This window comes from Euleptes europaea, chromosome 14, assembly GCF_029931775.1.
Source record: "Euleptes europaea isolate rEulEur1 chromosome 14, rEulEur1.hap1, whole genome shotgun sequence".
NCBI classification, from domain to species: Eukaryota; Metazoa; Chordata; class Lepidosauria; order Squamata; family Sphaerodactylidae; genus Euleptes; species Euleptes europaea.
In genome coordinates, this window is record NC_079325.1 from 55587184 (window position 1) to 55603154 (window position 15971).

Consider the following 15971-nt stretch of genomic DNA (forward strand, 5'->3'; position numbering starts at 1 on the left):
AGGATATCGCCCCCAGCAGCTGTTGCTCCCCCTCCCCTGGGTTAGGGCCCTGGGCAATTGCCCAGCCTGTCGCACAGGTAAGCCCACCCCTGTAAATCTTTTAGCCACATTTTGCAGTACTGAAAACATTCAGTTCTTCCAGACACAACCCTTGTACATAAGAACCACGATGAAATGACATCAAATGATGTCTTGTAAGACGTGCTGTTTCCCAAACAGCTGGCAAAAAGCTGCCTAAAAGCTTGTAAGGATACAAAAGCAGCAGCCCCCCTCCATCGTTTGCTCCCCCTCAAAAATGGTATTCAGAGGACGACTGCCTCTGACAATGCTGCCCTGAAATAAGAAGGCATTTTAATTTTAAAAATCAATAAAGAAAAAGAGTTGGTTTTTATATGCTGACTTTCTCTACCACTTAAGGGAGACTCAAACCGGCTTACAATCCCCTTCCCTTCCCCTCCCCACAACAGACACCCTGTGAGGTAGATGGGGCTGAGAGAGCTCTAACAGAGCTGTGACTAGCCCATGGCCACCCAGCTGGCTTCACGTGTAGGAGGGGGAAACAAATCCAGTTCACCTGATCAGCGTCCATAGCTCATGTGGAGGAGGGGGGAATCAAACCTGGTCTCCAGATCAGACTCCACTGCTCCAAACCACCACTCTTAACCATTACACCACGCTGGCTAAAATAACTAGAAAGCATAACCAGTAACCTTTGTTTGAATTCTCCCCCATGATTTTGTTTACTCCCCTTTTAAAAATCTGAACTAATCGCCGGCGTCATCTCTGGTGGGAGAAAATTCCATAAGTTAATTATGCCGTGTGTGAAGAAGTGTTTTCTTTGGCCTATCCTGAATCCACTGCCCATCATTGGCTGCCCCTGAGTCCTGGTATCACAGGAGGAGAAGAAGAAAAAGTTCTCTCTTTCTCTCCATTTTGTGTGCACCATGCCTCGTTTTAATAAACCTCTACCATGCTTCCATTCATTGACTTCCCCCCCACAACTGAAAAGCCCCAAACTCTTGAGCTTTTCCTCATTAGGAAGGTACGCCAACCCTTGGTCCTTTAGGTTGCCCTCTTCTGCACCTTATCCAGCTCTACAATACCTTTTTGGAGATAGGGTGACCAGACTGCACAGAGCATGCCAAAGATGGCCACACCACAGCAGTCCATACATTCATTTTCAGGAGAAAGTCTAATGATTTCTCACGACCTTAATTTCAAGGTCCCTGCTCGGCCACCCTGTCCGTCATCTGACGTCTGTCTCCTCTTGCTCTTGGTGTCTTTTGCTTGGCTGAGGGAGGCCGGTCACATGAGGGAGCAAGGACATTTGCTTACTCTTTGTAATAGAGTTAATAATTTGATTTAAACCTCAGATAAATTAACTTGCTGGTAGCACGAAGGCCTTTGGATGCTCCTTCGACTCCAGTGAGTGGAAACCCAGCTCCCCGTCATGATGTTATGAAAAGACCTGGTGAGGTTTAAGTACCGTGTCTTGCTCAGTGTCTCACTTCCCTTCCCGTAGACTGCAGTTTACCCCCTAGTTAATTTATTTGAAGTTCTAATCTAATTATTAACTATTTTAAAAAGGATAAGCGGCTTTCTCGGACAATGCCTGTGCTCTGCCAGGCGAGCTGCATCCAAGAGCCGGGCGAAAGACGATAATAGAACGAAAAGGGGGAGACGACAAGGGGCGGTGGCAGGTCCGTTGTCAAGAAAGAGACTTAGGGTTCATTATCGCCGGAGCTTACATTTAATCGTAATTTACAGCCCAGTTTATAAACCCTCCCAGCCCAGCCAAATATATATAAAGGGGTTTAGAATGGAGAAGTTGACAGGGACCCTTTGCTACACAGCGGGCCTGAGTGGATGCCTTGGTAATAAAGATTAGAATGGAAGCCATTGAATCCTGATTAGCAATTGATATAGCCCTATATGATAATGAGGAAGGCAGATGGAAGAGATTAGGCTCCAAAAAGGGCTCACCGAGGTGGGTTTTTTTCCTTTTGTGGGCCCCCACGGCTGCCCTCCTCCTCTCCTCTGTGTCTTTTCTGCATACATTTTTTTGCTCATTTGACATAACTTGGGAGGGGGAGACTGGGTCCACCCCCCACCCCCCGCCATTCAGGCACCACCTCCGGTCTCCCACCCTCAAAGTCCCCCTCTCTTGTCCGTATCACCCTTTAAATAATAATAATAATAATCAATAGGTGCACTAATGCATGCACGGAGCCACTCCTCCTCATCCCTGGTCCTGAGACAGGGTCCCCATTCACCCTTGTCAGACGGCTAACCGGCGACATGTGTGGGGTTTGTCCGACAGGGAGACACGGCAGGGGCCGGGTGCGTGTCTTGCCTTCACCTCCGTCTTCCCGCCCTGCGCGCCCCCCCCCTTCCATTTTGGCTGCTGGGCTGTTCCACCGGCCCCAGTGGCTGGTGGAACAGAAGGTGCCGGGGCCCAGAGACAATGAGCAAGCGTGAAATTGAATTAGTCGAGGCCTTAGCCGCAATTTCAGGCTTCTAAAAAGGGAGGGTTGGGGGGGGGCGGTTGGAAGGGGGAGCTGTATGTGGGATGGGGGGAATTTTTATTGCCTTTTTTATTTCTCTTTTCTCTCAAGGCTTTTTTTTTTAGTCCGGTATTGTGCGAGGGGCTTCTTTCTTTCTTTCTTTCTTTTAAAGCCTTCTGAGCGAAGCAGCTCGGACATGCCTTTTTAAGAAGTTATTTAGAGTTCATATCTGTCACATCTATTTAACGCCCAGGAGGTGATGTTTCAAGAGGTACTCTTGACATTAATAAGGTGATGCAAAGTCTAGTTGGGCCCCCAACCCCTCTGTTTCCTGGCTCCCCCCCCCCTTGCTGGCTCAGGGTTGCTTTTCTCTCTCTCTGCAGGTGTCCCCGTCAAGGTCACGAATGTCAGCGAAGGGACCACTCGCCAGTCGGCCCTGGAGCTCTTTCTTTACCTGAACGAAAATGCGTAAGTTGCCCTGCTAGGTTTGCCATCCTCCAGGTGGGGCCTGGAGATCACAGCTGACAGATATCAGTCCCCCTGGAGAAAATGGCTGCTTGGGAGGGTGGGCTGTATGTTGGGTTGGCAGCTCCGGGTTGGGAAATACCTGGACATTTGGGGGGCGGAGCCTGAGGGAGGCAGGGTTTGGGGAGGGGAGGGACTTCAATGCCATAGAGTCCAATGGCCAAAACAGCCATTTTCTCCAGGTGAACTGATCTCTACCGGCTGGAGATCAGTTGTAATAGCAGGAAATCTCCAGCTAGTACCTGGAGGTTGGTTACCCTAGCTGTATGGCATCATACCCTGCTGAGGACCCTCCCATCCCAATCCCTGTCCTCCCGAGGCTCATCCCCCAACCCTCCAGGTGCTTCCCCAATCAGAGTTGGCAACCTGATGCCTTGCACACCTGTGCGCACACGGCCAGGCTCTTGCACACCTGCTGTTATTTCAAGAGCTCGAAGCAACCATGGTTTTGTGTGTAGCAGGGTTCAGTTCCCTGTGCCTTCAGTTAAAGAGCTCCAGTTGCAAGAGATGGGAAAGACCCTTCTGGCCAGGAGACCTAGGAAAACCACTGACAGCCGGAAAAGACGATGCTGCTCCCCAGGGGGGCCTTTCTCACCACAACACCCTCTCAAAAATGCCCACTATCCTGTGTGAACTCTTAAGGCACGGGTCCCCAATTGTTAGGGTTGCCAGGTCCCTCTTTGCCATCGGCAGGAGGTTTTTGGGGCAGAGCCTGAGGAGGGTGGGGCTTGTGGAGGGGAGGGACTTCAATGCCATAGAGTCCAATTGCCATAGCAGCCATTTTCTCCAGGTGAACTGATCTCTATTGGCTAGAGATCAGTTGTAACAGCGGGAGATCACCAGCTAGGACCTGGAGGCTGGCAACCCTACCAATTGTTTGAGTCTGCAGGCACCTTTGGCATTCTGACAGAAGGTGGTGGGCACATCCACAAAATGGTGCCACGGAGGGCAGAGCCAACCACACCATGTCACAGTGAGATCATGCATAATTCTAATACTACCTCAGGTGGAAGCTTTGCTTAACAGGATGCCTTTTTAAATGGGCATATTGTTTTAAAATAGTTTCCATGCCTACGTACAGCTTATCTTGAGTCACAGAGTGAAGATCCTTGTGCTGCTGCTGAAGCAACTTTTAAAAAGTCTGCACAACCAATCAGATCTCCAGTGGCCAGTCAGAAGAACCCCACCTGGCCACGTCTGCTTTCGAAAAGCCCTTGGTGGATGTCAGAAAAGTTGCCAGTGGGCGCGATGGCACCTATGGGCACCATGTTGGAAACCCTTGTCTTAAGATATGTCACGGTTTCCTTGCTGGATCAGGCAAAGGGTTTGTTTAGTCGAGCGTTTCGTGGTCCTGCATCATAAAAACAGAAGCCCGCTTAGGAAGCTTGCAAGCAATGCCTGTTATTTGCCTCCAATATCGGGTACTCAGAGATATACTGCTTCTGAACAAGGAGGTTTCACTTATTGGCAAGAACCAGGCTCAAAGCATAAATTCAAAGCAGTGTTATCCCCTCTCAGCCATGTAGTTTTCCGGCTGACCTCGGGACAGTCACGGCCTCTCTGCCTCACCTACCTCACAAGGATAAAACAGAGGAAGGGAATTTGTGTATGAAGGATAAAGGGCGGGATAAAAATGTATGCAAGAGAATGTGGGTCGTCTCGGCCAACAGCCAAAGATAGGCACATTCTTCATTAATTTGTCTGAACCATGTTAAAAGTCACCTTGGGGATGACAAATGCCGTATGTGTAGTTCCATGATCCCCAACCCCCAAAAAGCGGAAAGCAGTTGCTGGGGCTTTGATGGGGAGACCCATGAGATGTTTGCGTTCCTGTGATTTTCAGTGCTTCCTGTGTGCCAGTTAATAAGACCCATGACTCATTTTCTCTGCAGCGGCAAGCATGGAGTTGGGCGCATTGACATAGTGGAAAACCGGTTTATTGGGATGAAGTCTAGAGGTAAGAGTTTTATTCTCTTCTAATTGTGCCCTGCCCTGACCTGGATAGCCCAGGCGAGCCTGATCTCATCAGATCTCAGAAGCTAAGCAGGGTTGGCCCTGGTTAGTACTTGGATGGGAGACCACCGAGGAATTCCAGGGTCGCTACGCAGAGGCAGGCAATGGCAAAACACCTTTGTTATTGTCTCTTGCCTTGAAAACCCTACGGGGTCGCTCTAAGCCGGCTGCGGAAAAAAAGTTGTGCCCCAGATACGTTTGATGGCTCTGTTCCCTTGAGAGTCTACCTTGAATTTGATGGGATCAAGGCAGGCAGTTTCTCAGGTGTGAATGCCACCAAACAAAAGCCAAAGCTGCCATTGGTTGTGCCTCGTTACAGAAACAACATGTCCCATGCAGCCAGACGCTGCACAACCAGAATGACCCCTCAATCCCTCGGGTGGCAGAAAGGATTCTGGAATGGTTCTCATGAGTTCTGTGTCTCTCCTCCTTTTGTGGGCTGCATCACTGCTTCTTCCATCCCTCCATCTCTCTATCAATCCAATTCAAGCAGGGCTCTGCACTTCCCTCCCTCATTTAACTTAACCTTAACCGTATGAGATAGATTAGGCTGAGAGAGGGGGAGAAAGTAACTAGAAGATCACCCAGTGAGCGTTACAGGTGAGTAGGAATTTGAATGCAAAGCTGCTTCTGCAGGGAGTCTGTTCCCCCCCCCCCCACACACACACACACTTTGGCTTCCAAACTTCAGCATTTTTTAAGAACATCAACACGATGTTGTGCCATAACTGTCCTTTCGTCTTCCCTGGTATGCTCTTTCCTGCACCTGCTTTGCTCTAATCTTTTTGGGAAGAGCAAACCAGGTGTTCTGGATGGAAAGTGTAGTTCTGGTTGTGGCTCAGGGTGTTGGTCGCAGATCTTGAAGCCACAGCGCCCGCAGCAAGCTAGGGGGTAGGCATGTTTGTGTTCTCTTTGCAAGCGTGGTATAGATGTTAGGAGTGGCGGACTGTAATCTGGAGAACCGGGTTCAATTCCCTGCTCCTCCGCATGAAGCCTGCTGAGTGACCTTGGGCTAGTCACCTTTCTCTCAGAACTCTTTCAGCCCCACCTGCCTCACAAGGTATCTGTTGTGGGGGGCAGGGAAGGTGATTGTAGGCTGCTTTGAGAATTCTTATGGTAGAAAAAAGAGGGGTATAAAAACCAACTGTTCTTCTTCCACCTCATCAGGAAAAGCACTGGACTCGCTTGTGAGCCATAAATACGTCCTTATTGCCAGCAAAACATCACAGTTCCCGTGCTCTTCCACTAAGGAGTTCAACGCCACTCCTTCCACTCCCTTTCTGCACACCGCCACTCCCTCTAGTCTCTGCCTACCCCCCAGCTCCTGCCTACTACAGCCTTCAACTCCCACCCCAACAACTGGACCCGACCCTGGGGCCAGGTTCTTCCACCCTGCATCCTTCTGCAGCTGGACTGCTTAAGCCCAAGGAAAGGCCTCTGCCACCTAAGACAGTTGACTTTGCCAGCCAGTCCTGCTCTTAGGGTTGCCAGGTCCCTCTTCGCCACTGGCGGGAGGTTTTTGGGGCGGAGCCTGAGGAAGGTGGGGTTTGAGGAGGGGAGGGACTTCAATGCCATAGAGTCCAGTGGCCAAAGCGGCTATTTTCTCTAGGGGAACTTTATCGGCTGGAGATCAGTTGTAATAGCAGGAGATCTCCAGCCAGTACCTGGAGGTTGGCAACCTTACCTGTTCTACATTCTAGGTGTTCGGCCTGATCCAGCCGATAGGCCAGTTTCCACAACCCCGAGCTCTTTGCCTCTGCCAGCAGTCTCTTGGTCCTCCTTTGCTTTCCTGGTTGCCACCCCCTGGGCAGGATACAAGCCCCTTGAGTGGAGCTGTGTCTGCCTTTTCTTGCCCCCCAACACTCCCACCCACAGTGGCACCAATTTCCTTCTGTCAGCTGCTTGTGGCACTCCCTACCACAGGACTTAAAAAACAAACAGTAATTCCTATATGACATGACAGTAATTACTATTTATATAACCCCCCCCCAAATCCCTCCATTTATATATATATTTATTTTATTTCCTTCATTTATGCCCCGCCTTCTTCCCTAAGACCCAGAGCGGCTCACATCATTCTCCTTTCCTCCAGCCTGTCGTCACGACAACCCTGTGAGGTAGGTTAGGCTGAGAGTGTGTGTCTGGCCCAAGGCCACTCAGTGACCTTCCATGGCAGAGTAGGGATTTGAACCTGGGTCTGACGCTCTTGCTGCTGCACCACACTGCTTCTCTCCAGTAGCACAGCGAGGAAGAAATGTTAGGGAAATGGTGGTTGCTCGAGGAAGAAGTGCAGAGTTCTCCTGTGTGGAGGCTGCATTTCCCGTGTGCATCTGCTGTATTCGCAGCAGCAATGACTGCAGAACAGAGAATTCTCACCAGATGGAAGAAGAAGGTTGGTTTTTATACCCTGCTTTTCCCTATCTTTAAGGAGTCTCAAAGCAACTTACAATCCTCTTCCCTTCCTCACAACAGACACCTTGTGAGGTCAGTGGGGCTGAGAGAGTTCAAAGGAAATTGTGACTAGCCCAAGGTCACCCTGTGGGTTTCATGTGTAGGAGTGGGGAATCGAACCCAGTTCTCCAGATTAGAGTCCGCCACTTTTAACCACTACATTAATGTAATAAAAAGAAGAGGAGTTGGGTTTTATACCCCAGTTTTCTTTACATTTAAGGAGTCTCAAAGCAGCTTACAATTGCCTTCCCTTCCTCTCCCCACAACAGACACTTTGTGAGGTAGGTGGGGCTGAGAGAGCTCAAACAGAACTGTAACTAGCCCAAGGTCACCCAGCTGGTTTCATGTGTAGGAGTGGGGAAACAAACCCGGTTCACCATATTAGAGTCCGCTGCTCTTAACCACTACACCATGCTGACCCTCTGCAGGCCTGGTCCCTCCGGTCCTAGGTTGATACTCTAACCATGATACTAGTCAGGTTCCCTTTCCCCTAGACAAGTGGCTCACCTAACAAAGTTCCTGAAGGCCCTGAAAAGGCTGGAGACCTGATAGCGATGTTTGGAATATGTCTGTTTTTTTATTATTATTATTATTTTCATTTATAAATAGACGTACAAAAGAAACAGTGGGGAAAGGGAAGATAATATTGTACACATATCACTTTTTTGATATTTAACAATCTCTACCCCTCTTTATAGTACTGTCTTCCGCATATATATATTTACACATATTTTTTCCTAGTAGTTGAATTATTAAATTAGATCTTTTATCTGATATTTTTAATAAATTCATAAAAGGATCTCCATCTCTCATAATTCTGTTCTCGAGTATTGTCTTTCATGTCTGCTTTGAGAGCTGAAGGCGGTGGTAGGAGAGGCGTCAGAGCCCTTGGCGTGAACCCTCGCCCCCTCGGTTGTCTCTGTTCAGCAGTTCGGCTGGGTTCTGTAGTGCCTCCGGTCCCGTTTGCCCGGAAATAAGTTAACGGGTCGGGCCCACCTGATGCTGCGGCACTGCTGAAACCCAGCAATTGTAGACCTTGCGTGGGAGACCGACGGCAGCCTCACACAGCAGAGAGAAAGGTTTGTGATGAATAAACGGGGGCAGAGCGCCTGCAAAGCGTGCTGAAGGTCTGGTCCCTGGGAGGGACCTCCGGATAAGAGGATGTCAGACCTCTGCTTGCTATCCTGGAGAGCTGCGGCCATTGAAGGCAGGTGATCCTGGGTTCAGCAGTGGGCCGCAGAAGGTCTGGGGTTCAGTCCTTGGCCCCTCCAGTTTAAAGGATGTGAACTAGTAGGCTATGGGAACTTCGTTGGAAAGCTGATGCATGAGGTACTGCTGGGCTATATCAACAAATGGGTTGCTGCGGTGATTGTGGTGGAATTTAATTTCATTTTTTAAAGGAATACTTACAACAAATAAGTGGGTTTTAAAAATATCATTCTGCTTTATTTAATATTTAACAAAGGCTCAGATGTGGGGGCTGGGGGGAGTGGGGGTGATAGAGAGACCATGGGGGGGGGGAAATAACAGACCGAATTTTACATCACAGTGACACATTGCATTGTAATACTATGTTTGTAAATCCCCTGGATGATGGGTCAATATATTGTTTTAATTAGTACTGTTCAGAGCTATTTTCAGAACTGATGGGTTAAAATATTCACCAGCCTTATTTCCAAAAGGCAATACTTCTTTACACAACCAGCAATTAACATGTGGAATTCACAGCCAGAGGATGTAGTGATGTCCACAGTCACAGACAGCTTTAAAATGGGATTAGACAGATTCTACCGGTGGCTACTAGCCATAGTGACTAAAGAGAACTTCCATGTTCAGAGGCAGTCAACCTCTGAATCCCAGTAGCAGGAGGCAACATCAGGGGAAGGCCTGGGCCTCTGTGCCCTGTTGTTGGACCTCCAGAGGAACTGGTTGGCCACTGTGTGAGTCAGAATGGTGGGCTAGAGGGACCAAGGGTCTGATCCAGCAGGGCTCTTCTCATGTGCTTATGTTCTTACCCTTTACATTTATTTCACATTGCTTTACAACCACTGTTCCCTTGATTGTCTGTTGTTTTGGCCCCATTTCTAAGTGTGTAAGGGCTTCTTCCCTGCACAATGCTACCCAATCAGGGATCACATGACGAACACTCCACGCTGTTTTATTTAGCATATAGATTTTTAAAGCTTGTGTTACTCTAATTGCACTAGTAGGGTTTTTGTTTCTTCTGACTGTAGGATGCATTGAACTTCAGATAAGACAGGATATAGCACCTCAAATAAACTCAGTAGCATTATGGTATCATGTTAGAACTGGCTATGTAAAAGGGCATGAGAGGAAGTAGCCTTTTGCCCTCACTAAGAATACTGGGAGTGGAGGAGGGAACTCATCCCAATTTGTTTGTTTGAGCATCTCTGGGCCCCAGGTGACCACACTGCACTGGTCATTTCATAGCCCACCAATGCCGAACAATGTTGGGGCCAAATCTACTCCAAGTGGCGAGTAATTACACAGTGAAAGATTATGTGGTGTAGAGAAATCAGTGTGGTGCAGTATAGGACCGTGTTGGCTTGAGTTCAAACGCGCCTTCAACCAGGAAATTCCAAGAATAAGAAGAAGAGGAGGAGGAGGAGGAGTTGCTTTTTATATGCCGACTTTCTCTAACACTTAAGGGAGACTCAAATTGGCTTACAATCACCTTCCCTTCCCCTCCCCACAGCAGACATCCTGTGAGGTAGGTGGGGCTGAGAGAGTGTGATTTGCCCAAGGTCACCCAGCTGGCTTCATGTGGAGGAGTGGGGAATCAAACCCGGTTCTCCAGATCAGAGTCCACCACTCCAAACCACCACTCTTAACCACTGTACCACGCTGGCTCCTGAGTGGCTGTGGGCCAGTCACTGTCTCTCAGATTAACCTTCCAAACAGGGCTGTTTTGAGATTTAAAAGTGCAGTGTCCTGAGCTCCTCAGAGGAAGGATAGGATAAAGAAATGTGGTAGAAGAAGAACGTGGACGTAGGGCGCAGATTCCGGGTGCACAGAGGCATCATCTGTGTATCCAGAGGTCAGTGGCGGACCTACATTTTTGGGGCCCTGAAGCTTGAACTGTTATGGGTCCCCCTTTGCAACCAGCAACAATAGGGCAACACCCAACAAGGTCCAAAGGCCCTTGCGGCCCTTGCAAGGACATCGAGGCTCAAATGGCAAAGAATAGGGTGGTGGGGTGGAGTCCTTGAAAATGGGCCATACAGTGATGAAATAAAACTACAGAACTATTAAGCCGTGCACCAGCGAAGGATTTGAGGATCCAGCTGCCAAAATGTAGGCTATGAATAGATTCTGATGAGCTCAGAGAGCCCTTACAGCTGATGGTTTGGGCACTGCAAGCCCCCGAGAAAATTTTGAAATTTGACCAATAACAGGGACATTTTGAGGCCACATGAAATGGGTCTTCGAGCATATTCTAAGGTCAATATTAAGGACTTCAACCCATTGGCTTATGATTCTATCACTAAAAAAAACTCCATCGATTTTGTTGAGAAATTCACTCATTTAAAAAAAAGTTGCTTCAGGGGGCCCCTCCGGGATTAGGGGCCCTGAAGCTTAAGCTTCATTAGTTTCACAGTAGATCCGCCTCTGCCAGAGGTGCATGTTGTTCATCCACACTGCTTTCAATGCAGTGTATATCTCGTTCTGTCAACTGCACGAGACTGGATTGATGAAGGAGAATCTCTAAAATCTGTACCAGCCAGTGTGAGGTAGTGGGCAGAGCCAGGTTCAAATCCTCACTCTGCTGTGGATCTCACTCTCTCAGCCTAGCCTACCTCAAAAGGTTGCTGTGAGGATAAAATGGAGGAGTGGAGAATAATGTACACTGCTTTGAGCTCCTTGAAGGATAGATATTTAAAATTAATTACTGAATTGGAGTAGGCATAGCTTAGGGCAGTTTTCCATGCAGTCAGATCACTTGTATCTCCCTCTCCCATGTTAGTGATGAGCACATTGATAAAACACTGCAGAAAAGCAATCTTGGTGAGATTGTACACAGGATTGCATTAATATTCTTTTTGTGCTATGTGCATTTATGTCTCTGCACATCGCCTAAATGCCACACAAAAAACTGTGCCGTGTGCATTTATTTCTCGCTGCACATTGCACATTACTTAAACACTACAAAAAAATCTCAATAAAACTGCATGTACTGTAAAACTGCCTCAGGATTGCAATTGCAAAGTTTAGTCATTAGCACTGGTGTTTCAGTGGCACAGAAGAGAAAAAGATGGATAGGGACTGAGGGAACCAAAGGATTCAGTAAACTTCCTGTGCCTACTCTTCTGTGTAAAATTTGGAAATAAAAAAAATGAACCATAGAGGGCCCCTGATCCATCAGTTCCCTTTCAGAAGCAAGCCTAGACCATTTGGAACTCCATAGCCCAGGTAGGAAATGGGATGAGAAAAACCTGGAAGCCTCCATACACCTGAGATTGTGTGCTAAATCAAAGCAGAGAGATGCTATTTGCCACCAAACGTGGAAGAAGCACTTGACAGTTCTGTGGGGACCCGGTATTGTATGCAGCATTTCGTGGTCACCAGAGCAAGCCAGTGAACTTCTTTTCAAACAAGTGAAATGAAACAAGAAACTGCCTCTGGTAAATTGTTCCACAAATCATAAGCATATTTTGATGGCTTTTAAAAAAATAGATCATCACAATCAAATTCATTTAATCAAATGATTTTGCTCTCTGCTTCCTGGGTTCTTCCGATAATACGGCAGTAAGGAATTCCAACCTTCCTTGAGCTGAAAGGAGAAGAGAGGGGGGAGGGAGGGGGGAGGAAAGCGATAGTTTGCGAGGAAGCCCTATCATAATATTTGCTCTCATTTTGATTAAAAAGATGGGTTTAAGCAAAGCAAGGAGGACTGAAATGCCATGCTTCCCAAACTTCCAATGGCTGAGGCAGGTGAGCGAACGGAGCTACGAGGCAGAGCTGTAAATCAGCAGGTTCCTGCTTCAGGTCTCACGGAGGGGCCGGAGGCTTTGCCTGCAGAAGATTCCTCTGGGTTCAGTCTCGGGTTGGAAGGGACTCCGAGAGCAGAGAGCAGCGGCCTGTTGGAGGAGACAGTACTGGACTAGATAGAACAACAGATCACAAGACGTTTTTGCCTCCATAGCCTACAGGGATGGGCCAGTAGTTAGGGTTGCCATCTCTGGGTTGGGGAATTCCTGGAGATTTTGGAGGTGGAGCTGGGAGAGGGTGGGTTTTGGGGAGCAGACCGACCTCAGTGGGGTATAATGCCATAGAGTCCACCCTCTAAATCAGCCATGTTCGCCAAAGGAACTAATCTCTTCTTTCTTTCTTTCTTTCTTTCTTTCTTTCTTTCTTTCTTTCTTTCTTTCTTTCTTTCTTTCTTTCTTTCTTTCTTTCTTTCTTTCTTTCTTTCTTTCTTTCTTTCTTTCTTTCTTTCTTTCTTTCTTTAAAAAAAAACGGGGGGGGGGGAAGAAACAGGGAAAAAACTTTAAATCCAGGCAACTAAAGTTAAAAAAGAAAAGACAAAAATATAACAACAGTGGTGGTGACAGATCTACACATACGTTTCTAGAAATGGTTTGCAGATATCTAAAAATAAGTTCATATGCAATTGCCTTCTGTATGCCATACATTCAAATATTGATCAAGTCCTAAGGTTCTTAATCCATTGATTTACTGGAGGTGCCTTATATCTTTCCAGTATAGTAATATGACTCTTTTAGCATGGAGGGTCCATTTTTATTGACTATCGTGTAGCCTCCAAGAGCTGAGCAGATAGTTTAAAAGTACATAAGCATCCTCAACAATCAGTGAACATTCTGATACGAAATTGATATGATGTAATAACCTCTTCCCAAAAAATTGAATGACTGGACATGCCCAAAGCATATGTCTAAGGGATGCATTCTGTGAGTTACAATGCCAACAGTTAGACACTTTATCCAGTCCTTTGCTAAAGAGGCACTGTGGTATCCTAAACATAATTTTTTGCTGAATAAGTCCCAACTTAAGAGCCATGGAGAGAGAAGGTATAAATTTTAAGGCCATATCCCATTGCTTTGGCAAAACAGAGTGATCTAGCTTCTTATTCCATTCTTTCCTGAAACTCTGCATACCATATTTATTAATCGACCTCAAATATTTATAAACAAATATTATAGGTTTTGTTTCCTGCCTTTTATAAGCAAAACTCACATCCTTCTTGGATCCCAACAGCTTTTCTGCGGCACCAGGGGGAGAAGAATCTCCCTCCCCAGGGAGCCCTAATCCGTCTCCCTCTATCGGTGTCTTCTGCCAGTGGGTGGAGACTGTTTTTGTCTTGTTAGGCATATCCCCAATATTGGTTATTGGCCCTCCTCTGATATTGTTTCTTATGTGTTTTATTTAATTATTTTATAATTTTAGATGTTGTTTTTATTGTACAAATGTTTTAATGTTTTTGTGGGTGCCACCTCGGGGACCCTGATTGGGTGGAAAGATGGCATAAAAACGTTTTAAATAAATAAAATAAAGGGATTGTACCTGATTCCGCTCCTCACTGGAGCCTCCATTTCACAGAACAGGTTCCCATTGTAGCCTTTTCAGGGGTCTGAGGGAAGATCCTTCTCCCTCTTTGCTCAGCAAAATACCTTTTCAGATCCCGACATAGTAGCAACCTTTGCAACGGACTTCTAAGGTAGGTCTGTAGTATTGTGATTCCTGAAATGCAGGTGGGGGATGGGGACAGAGCTGCTCACCTGAAGCCACCTAGTGAGTTCATCAGCAAGATTTGCACCAAAGACTTGGCCTCGTAGCCAGTAGGCTGATGCACCACCTCACGTGTCCTGCAAGCTCCTAATTGTGTCTAAGGGCGAAGGCAGACGTGCGCTGGAGGGCTACATGTTTGGCACTCCCCGTGCTTTTTAAAGAAGTTAATTCTCAGGCCTACAGAAGCTCCCACATGCCTGAGAATTAATGTTTTAACCATCACAGGGAGTGTCAAACAGGAGCTCCTAATGCACTTTGGCCCCGAAACCATCAGTCTTTGCATCACTCGGTCCTTTTTCTTTTTTTTCACTAACTCAGTACACACAAAGACCTGCCTCATTCTGGAGATGCCAACTGCCCAAAACTACCCACAGAAGGGATTGTCTTCCTGCACCCTCCTTCAGGGTGTCTCTCAATGGGACCAATTTTCTCTCTTTTTTTTGCCAGCTCTGGGGCCTAATGGAGGGGAAGGGAGGGAATTCTTTTCCCCAAACACACCAAATACTATTCCTTCTCAAAGAATACTTACAAAAAGATTTGCGGGTTTGCTCAGACCCGAGCCACAGTGACAGTAGAAGAAAAAGAAGAGTTAGTTTTTTATACCCCACTATTATTTTCTCTACCTTTAAAGAGTCTCAAAGCAGCTTACAATCGCCTTCCCCTCCCCGCAGTAGGCGCCTTCTGAGGTAGGTGGGGTTGAGAGAGTTCAGAGCGAATTGTGTCTAGCTCAAGATCACCCAGCAGGCTTCATGTGAAGGAGTGGGGAATCAAACCGGGTTCTCCAGATTAGAGCCTGCCACTCTTAACCACTACACCATGCTGCCTCAACAAGTGTACACCCATTGTCATTGTTGACACGGACTGGATCTGAGCTGAGTAGACCCTGCTGTGCTGCCAGCAGTGGAAGGGCCTCTTGGACCAGCCTCCTCCTGCCTACCAGGGCAGGGGCCCCTGCAGCAGTTCCCCACTAAGTTCAAGGGCCCATCCGCTCTGCCGGGACCCTGCGTGCGCCACTTCGTTGAGTTCCACAAGGGAAGATGAGTTGGGCCCGCACACGAGGGCAAGCTTTTCTCCCCTTTCCGTTGTTTGGAGTCTGCCGGCATTAACACCAGTGGCTTTGGCGTGTTACAGAGATCCCAATGGAGCACCACTGAATCGGCCAAAACGGATCTGCTGGAGGTGAACAGACAGCAGAGGTTACAAATCAGAAATTTTTAAATAGTGGCAGCTGTCACTATGTCCCCCTCCCTTCTGTTTCCCCCCTCCTGGTCCACTTCGTTTCTCAGCCCCCCCTTCCTCTCCTCCCCCCACAGCAGCAATTACAACGTGATTGAAACGCCATGAGCCTGCATCGCTGACACCTCTGTCTTTTTCCTGTAAACACGGGGAGATGAAAATAGACACTTGGAGACGGCAGGAGTGTCACTTTGAAGGTGTCTCTTGTCTCCTGCTCTGCAACGCAGGAAGAGCGCCTGTCATTTTCCTCTCCCCTTCAAGTAGCAGTTCGTACTTTGACTGTCAAGGGGGGGGGAGGCTTCCAGAGCCGCAGTCTTTTTACCTTCAGGTTCTTGTCACAAATCAAACAAAATATTATAGAGAGAGGAAAAAAAGGGGGGGGGATAAAAGATAGACGGAGGGGCATAATCCATTCTATGCGCCTTTTCTCTTTCAGAGTAAAGTGTAGGGAAAGGAGGGGGGCCAGGGTGGGTG

At 47.6% G+C, this 15971-nt stretch overlaps 1 protein-coding gene across 1 annotated transcript in view; it reads left to right on the plus strand.

Annotated features, from left to right (window-relative positions):
* Positions 1-15971, plus strand: part of ASS1 (argininosuccinate synthase 1) — a 123913-nt gene that overhangs the window by 67593 nt on the left and 40349 nt on the right. The window contains exons 9-10 of the mRNA XM_056860508.1: positions 2888-2972; positions 4922-4986. Coding sequence (XP_056716486.1) covers positions 2888-2972; positions 4922-4986 — 150 coding nt within the window. The remainder of the gene's footprint in view (positions 1-2887; positions 2973-4921; positions 4987-15971) is intronic.